This window comes from Dermacentor variabilis, chromosome 3 (genome assembly GCF_050947875.1).
Source record: "Dermacentor variabilis isolate Ectoservices chromosome 3, ASM5094787v1, whole genome shotgun sequence".
Classification (NCBI taxonomy): domain Eukaryota; kingdom Metazoa; phylum Arthropoda; class Arachnida; order Ixodida; family Ixodidae; genus Dermacentor; species Dermacentor variabilis.
In genome coordinates, this window is record NC_134570.1 from 102,911,802 (window position 1) to 102,928,384 (window position 16,583).

Genomic DNA, 16,583 nt, shown 5'->3' on the forward strand with positions numbered 1-16,583 from the left:
ACCAACCACCTATTAATCGCCCACTTTCTCTGGAGGATTCACGTACGCTCATGCGGACACTTCAAGCACTACGTCTGTATCCCGGAGCAGCGCTTGGGGAGCGAATTGTCCCAATATGCGCGCGACCTTTGTGACGACACCACCCTGTGGTGCTGCGCTGTCTCCGCGTCCGACGCGTGCGCGCTGTGGCGGGAAACGTCCATCTTGGTCTCGCTGTGTGTCGGATTTGCGCTGTCAGTGCACGCAAAGGGAGACGCCTCCACAATTACTGCGGCATGGCGCCGCGTTTGCTCCAGACCGTTAAACGTTTTTTTTTTTTTTTTTTGACGCGTACTGATGATGTACTGGTCTGATAATGTCTCCTAATTGTTGTGACGCACTTCCATTGCGCAGCTAACTGCCTGCATCAATTGCCGCACACCACGTTTGCTTTATTTCCTTAAAATTTTGGTTTACAAGTGGTGTTTTCTGCCTCAAATATACCCCTTCAGAAGCATTACTTCAGGATACAAGCTTTACTCGCACGAGAAATCGTTATGAATATTTAGCGAACTCCTCTTCTCTAATAATTAGTAATGACTTCAAGGTAAGCATTATAATTCCCTAATTAGTTGGCAAAATATATACACGTAAAATAAGACCCTAAGCTCGACGTAGTTTCAAGATACATTCTCCATATTCGGGCGAAGCAATGCATTCGTGCTCCAGTTAACTTTTCCCTGCACGTGTTAAGATGCCATTTTGGTAAACTGGTGGTAGAACAGTCCTCTCTACCGCAAGTTGGCACCATTTATCCCAAACCGGTGTTAATCTTAAAATTCGTTCATAGAGAAACTTCAAAAAATTTTAAATATAGTTTGTTAATTGTGCAAATACGGAGTTTCATTTTTTGAACAACTAGTGTACGCCCCTTCTCGTATTCAACAGACTGAAAAATATTGCTCTCTACCAGAAGCACTCATTCGTATACCTCATTTATAGCAGCAGCTTCGTAGCTTGCATGTACAATTTTTTAACACTACTTCTTTGTTCACTCGGCTTCACTTTCAGCTACTGTTGTAGTGGGCTTACTACTATCAATAATCCACGGTTTCTGAATACGAAGTGTCACAATTCCACGACGAAAACTGATTTCTTGCTTGCGTGCAGGCTTGTTCAATCAAAAATTGCAATCAAAGGGCACTCCAAGAGCTGCAAAATGTAAAGCTGTTCCAAACTTTTGTATTACAATTCTACAACGAGGCCTCTGCAATTTGCTAAAAAATTTTAGAACCGCCCACACTTCGCTTGTCTGTCACGCAATGGCACAGAAATCGCGGTAGCCCCCCATCTGATATGGCGTGTAGACACTGATAATGTATGACTAGAACGAACGAAAAAAAAATATTTACTCCTGATTCGACGCCTTTTCGTCCTTAGTCCTTCGCGAGTGGTCAAATGTTTTCAGGCTTCACGCACTTCACCTGTCTGCCACGTGACATCACAAACCGTGAAAACTCACCGCGTCAAATAGACGTGTAGGCGTTAAAGGTACATTAATATGCCGAACAAAACTTATTCTTTTTCAGAATAGCCGGAGACTGCCCCGCTCCGAAAGGAATAGCAGAATACTGCCCGCTGATCCCTCTTGCAGTTGCTACTGGGACTTGCCGCACAGTACGCATTTATTTGCGTATAATAAACATTTTCGCCTGGCAGTGTAACATTATCGAGTCCTTTCGGCACGTATACGACATCGTTCTAGCAACTATTGTTTGCTGAGGATTCGCTTAACCGACCTTTTTAACCTCCTTTCGCGCGCAGCCCCGACTTTCGGCCAGGCACTGCAAGCTAAGCGAGAAAAACGGGTGACTCCTAGGCGTCGGTACCATCCTCCTCATGTGGTAATTTACTTTCGCTGCGCTGGCTCGGCCCGATCGAAACCCTCTGGACTTGAGCGTGCACCTTGCCGCTTATCAGCCAATTAGACAAGAAAAAGCGCTCAATGTAGGCAATGTTATTCGTTTGGAAAGCAAAAAAAGTTGCTTCCTGTAAACGAGAAGAGCGTTTTATTGGGCCATTCGGGCAGCGCTGCGGGTCCCCGCCCGATTCTTCCGTCAGCGTTTACATTAATTACACTTGAGCAGATTGGAATAAAAACATACAGGACAAGTTTTACGTTATAGGGCCCAAGCTTACGCGAATCCACTCGCAACTTCAGAAGCTCCAATTCACTCGAAATTTGACTTAACACATATATTATTCCTATTATTAGAAGTGGGCGAATATCAATTTGTTGAATACGAATCGAATACGAGTAACACGTATCGGATATTGAATTCAATATCGAATAGTCAGTATCATGGGGTGTCACTTTCATTATGGTGAGTTACCACGCCTGCACTGACTAGTACAAAAAGGAAGCTAACGATAAGGAGCAACGGATCAGTTTCAAACTCAAAATGCAAAATTGTCATCAAAGCAACTGTGCAAATAACATCTCAGCAACTTTAGAGTTTGGTTTTATACAACCTATTCAATGAATAATAGCTGCTGTTTGACTAGCTTTCAGAAAATGCTAAATAAATGGCTGCCTAAAAAACGTCCGGTGTGTCAAAAGATTGCTGCTCAAGGACTTGGGTACTACGGATACATGTAAAAACCCAGAAATCACAGTTTGTAGCATAAAATATAAAATGCCTATATTACGAGACTTCTGAAAACGCTAAAGGAGATACAAAGTGCAAAAATCAGAAGTTTTCATGCGGGCTTCCGCGGCCAAATTGAAACCGAAGCTTGCATTACCCAAATTTGTTATGCCTTAGTTCGACAAATGTGGGCTCCCAAAAATATGCGCAGATAAAACCACTCGTAAATTCTCCATGACACAGGAAGCCCTGCCTAAATGGCCTGATATCACCAGGCAGTATTCGAAATTCCAGCTGCATATTGCCGCAGGCACATGAGATCGTTCCCCGGTGGAGGTGATAGACATGGTTTAGTCCCGAAGTGAACGTTTCCTTACCTAGGGCCCTGTTAGCTAAGGATGCTTGAGGTACCTCCAAACGGGTAAAAGTGAAATGTTCCTGCGTGATTCCGTCATCTTCCTGTGTGTATTGGTCTTATATTCTTCGAAAATGGTTTCTTTTTTTTCTTTTTCAAAGTTAGGAATCCGCACAGAAGTAGTTGCTTGTGCAAAGTTGCCAGGTTACATAGTGTCACCTAGTAGAGACGGTGAAGAAAGCAACAAAACTGTGAGTGACAAAACTAGTGTTTTACTGGGGGAACCTGTGGTTTCAATAACAGGCTATAGTCAAACAGTGGCGATAACGACGAACAAAGTCGGCGAGCGTCGAAAATCTGATCAGTGGGAGAAGCGCGTCGACTTCTTTACATCAGTCATCGAAGGTTCCAGAGTAATCGCTGGTGCCCGCACGTCTTCCAGAAAGTTCTATACCATTCGAGTCGCACATGCATGCAATCAGGTTACACAGGGGTAGGTGATACCAGACAGTGAATAGAACCGTCTACAGTATAACAACATTCGAGAAACTTCCGATACACCCAAGCGCTTCCTGTGCTTTTTGTTGACATTTGTTAGGCGAGGAAACGTGGTCATGCGTTGAACAAGTGCACGTGTCAATATGTCGTGCTCCGGCTCACTCATTATTCGTCACCCGGCAGTGCTTGTCTAAGGAAACTTGTATTCTGCCATCTTTTGGATGCCTGGTGCATTTTGAGGCACTTTACTGGAGCTGTATGTGCGATGGAGGTCATGGTAGCTGGTGCATATCGAATATTTGCCGTGGTGGCTATGGCTGTTCGGTTGATGATCTCTAGGTTGTTCTTTCGCGTACTCGTGAAATTACAGAAATATTAATGCAACATTGTTTTATTCAGTTGACAAAATTACTCACCTTTTGGCCTATGCAATTGCTTTTGCACAAGCAAGTTACCTCGCTACACGCAATTTATAGAAGTGATAGACCCCTTAAGCGGTGAACCATTGTGCCTTGTCTATAAATGTGTCAAACTTGCAAAACATTATTCCAGGGCACTCGACACTCCGCTAGAGATAAGATGGGGAGGGAGGGGGGTGTAGGATGATGCTTTGTGCATTTTCTTCTGCATAGTCGTAATCTGTCAGTAGGTAAAGATCTATTTATTGTGTAGTCAGAATTGCTGCGTCATCGTATAAATGGTATTGTATCACAAACTTGAAGTATATGCACAAGTTGCACGCACTTCAGATAATTTAATTTCCCTGATTCTCTGCTAGCTTCAACGATAACTAAGGAAGGCAGATTTTCAAGGTCCGAAGTCGGCGCCCGTGCAACTCTAGCGCAAAGTGGCAGCCCGATGGGAGGGCCGTTGTCCCGTGAACAATATCTTTTTTGAAACGCCACTGCGTTACATTACTCTTTACTCTCAGTTACTAAGTAAACATTACTCTTTAAGCCCTAAGTTGCACACAGAGTCGCCAACAGCCAGTCAAAACATGAGGGTTACCACTATTGCAAACAGTAGCACTAAATCTTTCGGGAGGGACACGGCATCGCTCAAAACAATGACACAGTCTACAACAATCACGGAGATAGGTTCACTGAAGGACACATGTCACCTCACTTTTCCCTACGTTTGACATCGAGTCTTCGTCTTGACATCAACCCCTGTTATTTGCACTACGAGAATCTGAGGCAAAGCTGCCCGTCAAGCGCCAAGAAAACTCGGAGGCTACGTGAAGCTGTAGTCCAGGTCGCTTGAATTCAATGAACACAGTAATTGTCATCCGATGGCGATTGCACAAAAAAGCACCAATCGGTTGCAGCCAAGTAAGTGGCTATAAAAATATTCGCGTTTTCTCAAGGCTTTCATCAAAAGCGTGCGGATGCCCACACAGCGGCAGTGAAACCGGACCGCCGTGTATTCCTTTTGCCTCACTTTTGTGAATATGGTGCTCCGTCCGGCGACAAGGCTCATAAATAAGTGACACTTGAATCAAAGGTACACATTCAGCAGATATCTTTCTGGGTTGGAACAGCCTAATTAATGAGAAGGAAAATTACCATCAAAACTTATTTAAAAAGAACCTCACGTTTCGCAACCTTACTGGCTCCGTCTTCAGGGTGAGATGGCGTAAGGCGTAGCAAATGTTTATACGCGTTTTTGGTGCTCTGACCGGCACGCGGACACTTTACGTAGACTTTGAGAGTAAACGGCCGGAGTGTTCCTGACGAAATATTGATGTTATCCAGTGTCTTCTGGATGTGCCAGGTTTCCAAAAGGAGCCGCCACTGGTGGTTGCTTTCTCTCTCCAAGACGACAGCGCCGTCAGGGTTAATCTGCATATCAAAACCTCGCGAAGTGTTTTCACAGTACTACGTACTCTGTTTACCTGATGAAAGAGATTCTTGCTATGAATATTTATTTTTCCGTGGAGTATTTAGTCTCGCCAATATACGACGTGGGACATTCGGTGCATGCCATTTTGCACACAATGTCCGACGCCTTTTCGACAGGAACGCGGTCTTCTCGAGGACGGAGAAAGATATTGACCGCAGGCAAAGCCTTGTGAGTGACGTCACCCTCTGCCCCGCGCAGCGGATGGACTAATGTCTCGGTGACCCCTTTAACGTAAAGTAACAAGATACGGCGCCGTTGCCGGAGTGGTTGGGCAATCGCCCTCTTCCGTTCATTGTCATTCCGTCGGCGGAGTGCGCAGTGAATAAGTGCCTTTGTATAGCCGGTACTAACTAGGTCACGGATTACTATGTTCTTTTCTTCCTTCTGGGGGTGTGGGGAAGTGTAAATTTTTTCTACTCTCTTGACGAGGCTTCGGAATACAGAAAGCTGGTACCAGGTGGGTGATTAAAATTAAACTGAAGATATCGTTATGTATGCGTTGGTTTTCTGAATGCGGAAGAGGACGAGGTTCAGTTACTCTCTTTTCACGAGGGCATTTACGAAAGCGAGAGAACCAGAATTTCTGCCTTCGAGCATAAACTGTATAGCCGCCTCTATATGGAGTTCAAGTGCGAGATCAAGTTGTCCACCTCGGATGAGTTCACCACGCAAAAGATGTGTCTCCAATCCACGCTGTGAAGAAAGGTTGGACATCGAAGCTGCAAACGAACACCAGAACTATTACCCGACACGATGCAGTTTGAAATTATTCACATAAAGCCTGATAATATTCTGAAGCTTTAAATTATTCACATTGCCGCTTCCCGGCAACTGTGCCTTAGGCAACCATAATCTTTACAGGGAATCGACTGCGGCGAACGCTATGCCCGAAGGCAAGCTTTCTGTTTATTTTTTCTTACCCCCGTATGCCGGCTCCGCAGACGCGCGGAAGCGAGCGCCATCTGATGGCGCTGCAAGGAACCTTACGGCGCACGTGGCGCGCCTCCCGAGTTTTTGTCGACGGACACAACAGACCCATTGGGAGGTGGAGTTATGCAGCTTAGCTGTAAAACAACCGTCAAGGTAGCGTAAAGAAAGCATTTTTGGCTTAGGGCTGAAAGCGTAAAACGCCCGCTTTTTGACGTCCTCCATCGTGAGGGCGGTGACTGTGAAGGAGAGTGCGGTAGCCATAGTAAAGTGAGCGACAGTAGCGACAGAGAATATCCCGGTAGCATCTCGCGTTAGCGCGCGACTGCAACCATACACTCCGTCTCATCGCATGCTTCCCATTCAGCTCCAACCAAGCTCCTTATTGTTCCGCGCGAGGGGGCGCTTTTGGCGGCTCTTGGGCGGCGCAGCTAACTAAGGCGCCTTTCTTTACACGCGCGCATGCCATCGGCGTTCTGAATTTGGAAGGCGCCTATTCGATGGTACCGTTACACGGTAATTCGCCCATGTGGCAGCGTGAGTAGTCACCAGGCGCTTTGCAGCACTCACATAGAGTGTGCCACAGAAGAACGACGACGACAATAACATTAACAAATCCGTATATTTTACGCTGACCAACTACTTCATTTACATGCACCTCCTTCTTTGTTTCAGCCTTGTGAATGCGTACACCTGTAGACCATGATAATGAAACTTCATTTTGTTGGTCGGAGACAGTAACGGGCAATTCTACATGAAATGCTACGAATAATACTCGCGCCTTTTGATACGTTTAGTTTGCACCACTGTTTTTAGTCTCGCAGTATGATTCCCAACAAAGTTTGGTTAATATCAGCGTTAAATCAGAACGTGCTTCGCTCTGGAGAAATCTGTGTCCCACTGATCAAATGTACGTATCCCACATTTTTCCCAGCCCTGTAGCAACGAACCATACTAAATAAGCGTTCAGCAAAAGAAAAAGGGGGCTCGTGCGGATGCCATTTTAAAGAAAGCGCGCACTACGATTTCATAGAACACCTAGAATCACGTATTCATCTTCATGGAATGACCTGTACTTGCAGTATGAATCAGTAGATTGTCAATCCGCAGTTTGTCTTCGTCATTTTCCATTTGCTATAGAGGCATCGCAAACACCAACTTGTCAACTTTCAAAGTGACAGAAATTTCAGTGATCCCAAGCGGTTATATAGTACTTATAGTACTTATAGTAAATGACATGTTAAAAATATATTGAATACACACTTATGTTACTTATGTTTTCATCGAACCTATTGCTTGTAGTAACATAGGATATTATTAATATTGGCTCCAATTCTCTGAAACATACATACAGCTGCTCCCCTACCCAAGAAAAGGCAGTCACACATTGGAATAGTTTGGTCAAGCAGATATGCAGGGTCTTGAAAATGAAATGAAAAGCAGGTCTATTAAAAAGATTATTGTAGTTACGGTAAATGTGCTTGCGCAGGCGTTTGTGTACTTTGACGGGAAAATGTTCTTCCGAAGCCAGAGTGGCCAAACAAGTAAATGAGAAACACTTCTTAATTTCGTTGTTAATGTCATTCGTGAATAATTAAACTTGAAACTTTAAAAAAATCTTATTTGAAGACAGCTTCATTTTGTTAGATTTCCCTGAAGTACTTCTGTTCCGGGATATTTCTGTTCAATGTTGACACGCATTCTGCCAATTTCTCATTCAGGGCCACGGATCTTCACACAACAATAACCCCTTGTTGTTGCGTAGATTATCACGTAAGCACATCGTTTTCAAGATTGGCGTAACTGATAAAAGTTGTGTATTTGCTATAGGCTAACAAGAACAAGCAATTAAATAGCTTTCCGCTTTCGCATCAAATTATAATTATGTCACGGCTTGACATTGCACCGAGATGTATGCGCCTGTATGCGCATACCTGACATAGTGGAAAAGTTGACCATGGCTTAATCGGAACATAATGATTTGCGTCAAATCAAACAACAAGAACTTCATCAGAATTTAAAAGCTGCGGTATCATGTGCCAAAGCCAACACATAATTAGAAAGCCTTTACTTCTGTGGACTTCGGTTTATTTTGGCCACCTGGGGTTCTTTACCGTGCAGCCAACGCACGGCGGATGTTTTAGCATACCGTCGTGTCGTAGTGGCTTTGGGGCGCCACACCAAAGCTACTACGACACCACGGTGGGCAAAGTAAACTTCTTTTCAAATGCGATCGTGTTGACTTTTTAATATACACATAAACCACAACCGTTCAAACAAAACGTTAATGAGGAGCTTTTGTTCACTATACGATTAATAACTCTAATTGCTCACGAAACACGGGTCCGTAAAGTTTATATACTACCTGTGCAGGCCGACTTTGCGTAACCAGCGCCGCGTTTTTATTACAATTATACAGGTATACCCTGTAGCAAGCAGACAAAAAAAGAATACGCTCCTCGACAGGCAGCCTCTTTCGGAGTATCACATTGTGCTAACGCCGCTAATACATTATAACAGCATTCCTCGAGCGATGCACGGACTTTGGTTATAGGTTGTCCATGTGATAGAGCACTGACAGTCATGTAACGAGTTCTCGTGTAGGATTTACCGATAGCAGTTTTTTTAGTGACGCGCGAACAAGACACGTACTCATTTAAATTCTAGACTACACAAAAAAACTAAAACACCGATACCGATGATTGAACGCAGCAGGCGCTTTCTTTCACTTTCCTCAAGATCAACGACGCTTGCGGGGCCACGCACGCTTGCCCCATACAAGTCACTCCGGTAAGGCGACCGGCATATCTCAGCCCCCCTCACGCCATCGCCGTGTTAAATGCAGACTACCGCACTCCGTCCTTCCCAGTGGGCTTGTTGCCTCATCGCCTTTGCCTATAGGGGGCAAAATATACATATATATATATACAGCCCAGCCTTCGCGAGACAGGGGCAAGTGCTCCAAAAGGCGGGCATTAGAAGGAAGCAGAGTTTCAGATAACAAATTGAAATAAAAAAAAATAAAAAAAATGACGATCGTGTGCCTGCAGGTGTCGCCATTTTTTGCATTCTCTCCCCCACTGACTCAGTATCCTTTCCCCGCCGCTTCCACACTTATGATGTCGCGTATATAAGGGCGTCGAAGGCTGGACAACTTCAGCAGTTCTTGGTTAGCCAACGGTACCACTGCCACAACCATGGTAAGCGCACCGCGCTTCGAGCGTCTAACCTAGGGTGGGTCGAAAGTGTCTAAAGGGACACTACAGGAAAGTACTAACTCCAGCTAGATCGACAGATCATTCACATAGAAGTATATCATCGTTTTCTGTATGCCAATACATCAATTTGCGCCTAGGAAATTGCCGTCGAAGCTACCGCTGCTGCTTCTCGACTTCAATCACCCGCGCCAAAGCGGAGGACTTGACGTAACCAATTACCCTCTATGTCGTTCATATCTGTTTCCTAGACTATTTAGTTAGCTCTGTATTCGAAGGGCACTGCTTCGAGGATATGGGTGTTCACCTTGTGTGAGTCAGTCTTTATGCCACTGCTTGGGTTCAGGTTGCCACTTACGGTCACTTGAGCCTGTACTTCAGAATCTGAGCATAAGTGTGAGAAAACACCTGTTGATCCCGACGTGTCCTATTACTAGATACATAGGCAAAGATACTATTTGCTTATGTTAACTCGCTAAACAATTTCCACCCATGTCAGGCCGTATCTCGAAAAGATATTTCAGTGTAGTGAAGCGCTATAGAGGAATCACTGACACACCCTGCCCACTTCATATTTATTTGGTGAGCTTCTACAACTTCTCTTGTTGTTCGATCTTTGTGCCTATAAAGGACCCTAATATTATCAAACTTCGGTGTGCAATTAGCTTTGGACTTGACGACTCTTACGTGCATTGCATGATGGGTGTGTGCAATCCCTTTTTGCGGATTGGGGATGTCATTTCAGCCTAGCGTTAAGACGTCGGCCACTTTGGCCCACATATGTTTTTCCACAAGAGAAAGGCATAGATGCGACACTGAAGTTGCGCATGAAACGAAATTGTTTACATGATTAAGACTGCAAACAGACCTTTGTTTGCATCTGTAGTGCGGCCACTCGATCTTTCACTACGCCTGTGCACTGCTCAACAAATGGTGGCGAGCTTATTCTTCGCAGAGTAAACGACTCTCTCGCCATAGCGTGACCCTAACTTTTCCAACCAATGCAGCAGGCAGTGGGCGTAGGGGATGACAGCCAATTTTTTCTTATCAGTCCCACTAGATTCGTGTGGGCCCTTTTTCCCACCCTGCTTCTTTAATCCTTCGAGCACTTCTTTCCACGACGCTGATATGACAGCTTGCCGCTTATAGTTCCTTTGAGCCTGTCCCAGTAGTTCGCGCTCTGAATTTAGCCATACTTCCATATACACTCGTAGATATTTCCCTTTTTATTAAAAAAGACCGCGTTCATAGAAGCAACGACCATAGACGAGTAAAAACCATGCGTTTTATAAAGTGCACTAACCATGCAAAATTGACCTTATTGGGCACTCCATAGCAAAGTGGCACTTCGGACTTAGTTTACACAATTTGAGAGATCTCGACACATTTCTTCACGCCACAAGCTTCTTTCCCTTGTGGCTTGGTCTGGATCTCCCAGCAGTTCAACCCGTAAATTATGAGAGGACTGCTCCGTAGGTCTAAATATCCACCACTTGTGGTGAAAAACAGGAAGCCATAACTAGGCCACCGCCTAGTTCACATGTGGGTTTAAGAAAAGTTCCTTGTGTGAGTCAACTGAAATGTTCCTCTAGGACTTTGTGTGCATCCAAGGCATCAGCGGTAATCTCTAAATCCTTCAGCGTAACAAGGAAATGGCGTTTACATAAGAAAAATGTGTCAGACCAGTCAAATTGTCACTACGGAATCCAAATGTACTTATTCTTATCTATTCCTAATTATTTTTCACAGTTCCGCGTTTGCGTCGTCCTTGCCCTGGCCTCCAGCGCCCTTGCTGGATTCCTTCACGGTAGTGGCTACAGCCTCGGCAGTGGTGTCGGCCTCGGCAGCGGTGTTGGCCTCACTAGCTATGGTCTTAGTCACGGAATTGGCTACTCCGGCCTTACCGGCTTCGGTGTCGGCCACGGTCTTGCCTACGGACCAGGCGCCAGCTACGCCGTAGCTGCTCCAGCTGTTGCTCGCACCGTCTCCACTTACCATGCTGCTCCAGCTGTGACCGCTGTTCATGCTGCTCCAGCTGTCGCTACCTACGCCGCTGCGCCAGTCGCCACCGTGGCCACTGCTCCTGCCGTGTCCCGCGTGACCACCTACCAGTCCGCTCCAGTTGTGGCCGCTGCCCCAGCAGTTTCTACCACTTACCAGGCTGCTCCAGCGGTCACTACCTACGCTGCTGCTCCAGCCGTGTCCCGCGTCACCACCTACCAGTCTGCTCCAGCTGTCGCTACCTACGCTGCCCCAGCTGTGTCTCGTGTGACCTACCAGGCCGCCCCAGCTGTGACTAATGTTTACCAGAGCGCCCCAGTCGTCGCTGCTGCCCCAGCTGTGTCCCGCGTCACCACCTACCAGTCTGCTCCAGCTGTCACCACCTACCAGTCTGCCCCAGCTGTCGCTACCTACGCTGCTCCAGCTGTCTCCCGCGTGACCTACCAGGCCGCCCCAGCTGTGACTAAGGTTTACCAGAGCGCCCCAGTCGTCGCTGCTGCCCCAGCTGTCTCCCACGTCACCACCTACCAGTCTGCACCAGCTGTCGCTACCTACGCTGCTCCAGCTGTCTCCCGCGTGACCTACCAGGCCAGCCCAGCTGTGACTAAGGTTTACCAGACCGCCCCAGTCGTCGCTGCTGCCCCAGCCGTGTCCCACGTCACCTACCAGTCTGCCCCAGCTGTCCCCAAGGTCTTCCAGTCGGCCCCAGCTGTTGCCACCGTCGCTGCCGCTCCAGCTGTGTCCCACGTGACCAGCTACGCCGCTGCCCCAGCTGTGGCCACAGTCGCCCACGCTGCCCCAGTAGCCACCTACGCCGCTGCCCCAGTCGCCAGCTACGCCGCTGTCCCAGCTGTCGCTACCGTTCACGCCGCCCCCGCTGTTGCCACCACCACCGTCCACCACGCCCCAGCTGTGGCCACTGTCTCCCATGCTGCCCCAGCCTTCGCTGCCTACCAGGCGGCCCCAGTCTACGGCTACGGTGTTGGAAGCCTCGGATACGGTGCTGGCCACTACGGCCTCGGCCACGGTTTTGGTGTCTACGGCCTGAACTACGGCTACGGCCTTGGCACTCCCTTCGACTACAACACCCTCCTCCGCAGGAAGAAGTGTAAGTACAATATAGAATACGCTGAAATTCTAAAATTCACACTTAGTGCCGATACTAATGTGTTACGTATACTCTTTTCTCCTTGCAGAAATCATTCTTTGAATCAGACGACATGGTGCGCTGAAGAGGAAAAGAATGATTTGTTGAGCTTAAGCTCAGTTGTCCATATTGTTAAATACTGTTGCAAAATAAATGTTTCCTGTTGTACAAAAAAGCTCGTTGAACTCATTGTGATTACTATCCGCTTGGAATACTGAACGATAAGATTCTGGGCGCCGCACCGAGATGTTAGCGACGCATTTGGCTTCGTCGCTCAAACTATGACCTTTCGCCATTCCTTTCCAGGTGGCGTGCTTGGAGAAGAATGGAACTCACAGTATGACGGCACGCTAGCTTCACTTATATGCTAACCCATACCTTCACTGACATGGATGCGAAGCGTTGCGATTACTTCGTTCCTCTATTTCATGTTTAATACTTTCCTAGGAATGCTTACACGAACTCTTAATAAGGAAAATAAATACTTGAATAACATATTATTGAACATTCTATGAAAGACTTGAACTTCGTACCGAGGCTACAGGAACCACTAGCTCGCTACTTCACTCAGGTGTCCCTAGCTCGGCGGCGGTTTGTAAATGATTTGTACAATATCTCGATGAAAATACAGATGGAACCGAAGGTATGCATGACTGTTCTGTCTAAAACCGCTCAGTCGTTAGCAGACATATTTCGTAGTGGACGCGTTTTTTTACATTGCATTCAAGTGCATTACTTGCCTGTTCGCGGACGATTAGTCTAGTGCCTACCAGAACGTGCAGAATTTGTTTCAATTTAGCCGTGGCGCCGACGCACACTGCTAAGGTAAAATTATCAGCTACTGATGAAGGAAGCTACACAGGGGTGAAACATGCACAAATGACGGAGACTAGACAAGTGCTGTCGGTGTATGCGTTATTTAGCGTTCCATTCCTAATAGCCATGAAGCACTCACTAGGGAAACAAGACGTATTCCTACAATGATAGGAGGCATCCGCCATGTTTCGCTACGGTAAGAACAGTTGGAATTGTGGTTGCGTTCGCACATTTTCTACGCTTTGAGCTAGGCAACGATACAGACGACGTCTATTCTGATTTAGTCATAACGAGACAAGGAATGGTGCACCCAAATGGCGCGATAAAATGCATTCCCCATAAGCGGCTTTTAACAACGAAGTTGTATATTGCTACCCTACGGAAAAATCATGGCGATGAACAGAAAAGCCGTGCGGCAAAGCCAACTTTCTCGGGAATATGTTCTATGTTAGATATCAAATAGAGTTTGGGTATCTTTTAAAAAATTACGCCCAGTATCATTTACATTTAATAATTATGTAGTTTACAGAAATGTTCTCAATATTGTGGAATTACGGTCCGCTGTCAATAAACGCACTTCCAGGGAAGCCAAACGGTCGACCCCCGTGTTTTCAGCTAGAATAAAACTCTAGTCCAACCGAATATCATTCAGCTAACTAACTAGGAAGCACGCACAATCGGAAATTATAGGCGAATATGTTTTGTTTTGTGCACTCCTTTGGATTGCGCCATATTCAAAGCATATCGTCGCTGGTTTTGAGGCTCGGTTTAACGGCCACCTGCGTCTAAACTGCGCTCCGTCGCAGCTGCGTCGACAACACCTGCGTCATTAGAGCGGCGTCTTAAAAATCCTGCGGTGGTAGCTCTGTGTATGTTTGAGGCAGTACATAACGCTGCGCGCGACCAATAGTTCTTTGTATGTCGCATAAATGACATATACCTTATTATATGTACGCTAATCTTACTTCTTATTGCTTAGTTTGACAACGAGAGAACATGTAGTTGAGCAGAAATAGTGATGTGCACCAGGCACTCATTTAGGTAACGTATGGAGTGATCTTTACTATGCCACCTTCATTTCATAGCAGTCCACTGAATTAACATCTTTACTTATTGTAATATTTACGCGTATAATTGGGCGTCGTAAATATCCTTATATGATCACTACATACGCTAACGTAAGTATGCCAATCGTAAGAAATCATTCTTCATTTCCGGCACCCAAGGCTTGCGCAATAGGCTATGCGGGTGTATTTACATTCAGCATACTTCTGCAAAAGTGATATTTTGAGTAAGACGTGTTTCCGAGACTGAGCGGCAAAGCATGAACGCTCAGCACATCTCGATGAGCAGTAGTGACACGATGGAAAGGTTGAGATGGGCATGGAAGGGCTCGGAGCAGACTAGCTGGGAGGTGCGGCGGAGACTTGCGTTGCTGACATTCCCGGTAAGAGCGGGCGAAGTTCCTAGCGAGGGTGTACATCCGCCGCTAGTAGTAGCGGTGCCGAAGTCGCTCATACGTCTTGAAAACGCCGACATATCCACACTGGGGACCGAGCACATAGGCCTACGCCAGTTGCGTCGGTATATACTTCAGTAGGAGCTTGAGGGTCAAAAGTGCGAAGAATAGGTGACATCGCGAGAAGAGGGACAAGTTGGTGAACGCATAGTCGCAAGCAGGGGACCACGGTGCCACGAAGCAGTTGCGTGAGGAGTGATAGTACCGATGTGAAATTTCGAACGAAGCGCGCAAATAAGAGCATGAGTCGATGAAACTGGGAAGTTCTTTCAATGTAGTGAACTTAGGAAACGCAGAGACCGCCCGAAATTTCACGGGATCCGGAAGAATGCCTTCTTTGGACACAACGTGGCCGAGGATTGTGAACTTGCGTGTGGAAAAGCGACATTTGTTGAGATTAAGCTCCAGACCACCTTTGATTTAGGAACTCAGCACGTGCTGAAGCCGGCGCAGATGTGTTGCGAAATCAGGGGCGAACACCGCGATGTTGACAAGGCAACATATACATATCTTCAATTTTAGGCAGCGTATAACATTATTCATGATCCTTTCAAATGTAGCAGGAGCGTTGAATAGTCTGAAAGGCATGACGGTGAACTCACATAAACCATCTGCTGCAACAAAAGCAGTGTTTGGGCGATCGACCTCCGCCATAGGGAGCTGCCAGTAACCTGACCACAAGTCCAATGAAAAGAACTCGGCTCCTTGTAAGCAATCCAGAGCACCATCTATGCTCGGCAATGGGTAAACAAACTTTAACGTGATCATGTTAAAGCGCCGAAAATCTACACAGAAACGCATAGAACCGTCTTATGGAATCAGGAGAAGCACATGGGCTGCGTGAAGGTTTAATCACGCCTCTACTGAGCATGTCGTCGACCTTGTCGGCAATGACGCGGCGTTGAGCAGCGGATAGGCGATACGGAGGTTGGCGCCGCGGGGAGTCGGAGCCAGAGTTGATGTTATGCTCGACAGTTAATTTCGGCCTAAGAATGCTTGTGCGACGTCGAAAGATGTTCGGAAGTGTTGTAGAATGGTATGAAGCTGGGCTCGCTGCGAGGGTGTGAGATTCTCGGCAATGAATGGGCTGAAAACATCCGTAGATTTTCGACAAGGAGCTGAGATGGCGCTCAGGTCAAGGACGGTCGTAGGAGACGCCTCGTCGGGGACGGATACAATCCGCATAGAATCGATGGTCTCGACGTGGAAAACGCATTCATGACGATGCAGTGTAAGCGGGGATCAAAGCATTTTGTAAACGGGCATTGTGTAGAAGCCGGCGGTGAGGTCAACAGTAGCAAAAGGCAGAAAAAGGGCTTTTCGGGGAACGAAGAGGTCGGACGGCATCAAGAAGACCATTCCATCACAGATAGCACCACATGAGACTGGTACAAGGGCTGACAAGCATGGCAGCATATTGACGTCTTCCTTGACGACAAGTTTGTGAGAAGAATGTGGATCAATGAAGGTGAGGTCACTGAATGAAGGTGAGGTCACTGAAGGTGAATTCAACCTAAGCGTGAGCGCAGTCGATTACAGAGTTCTGGGAAGAGAGAAATTCCCATCCTAGAATAAT

At 46.6% G+C, this 16,583-nt stretch overlaps 1 protein-coding gene across 1 annotated transcript in view; it reads left to right on the forward strand.

Moving 5' to 3' along the window:
- The first annotated feature begins 9,481 nt into the window (after positions 1 to 9,481).
- Positions 9,482 to 16,583, forward strand: part of LOC142574658 (uncharacterized) — a 44,201-nt gene continuing 37,099 nt past the window's right edge. Inside the window, exons 1-2 of the mRNA XM_075683695.1 lie at positions 9,482 to 9,509; positions 11,274 to 12,633. Coding sequence (XP_075539810.1) covers positions 9,507 to 9,509; positions 11,274 to 12,633 — 1,363 coding nt within the window. The 5' untranslated portion in view covers positions 9,482 to 9,506. The remainder of the gene's footprint in view (positions 9,510 to 11,273; positions 12,634 to 16,583) is intronic.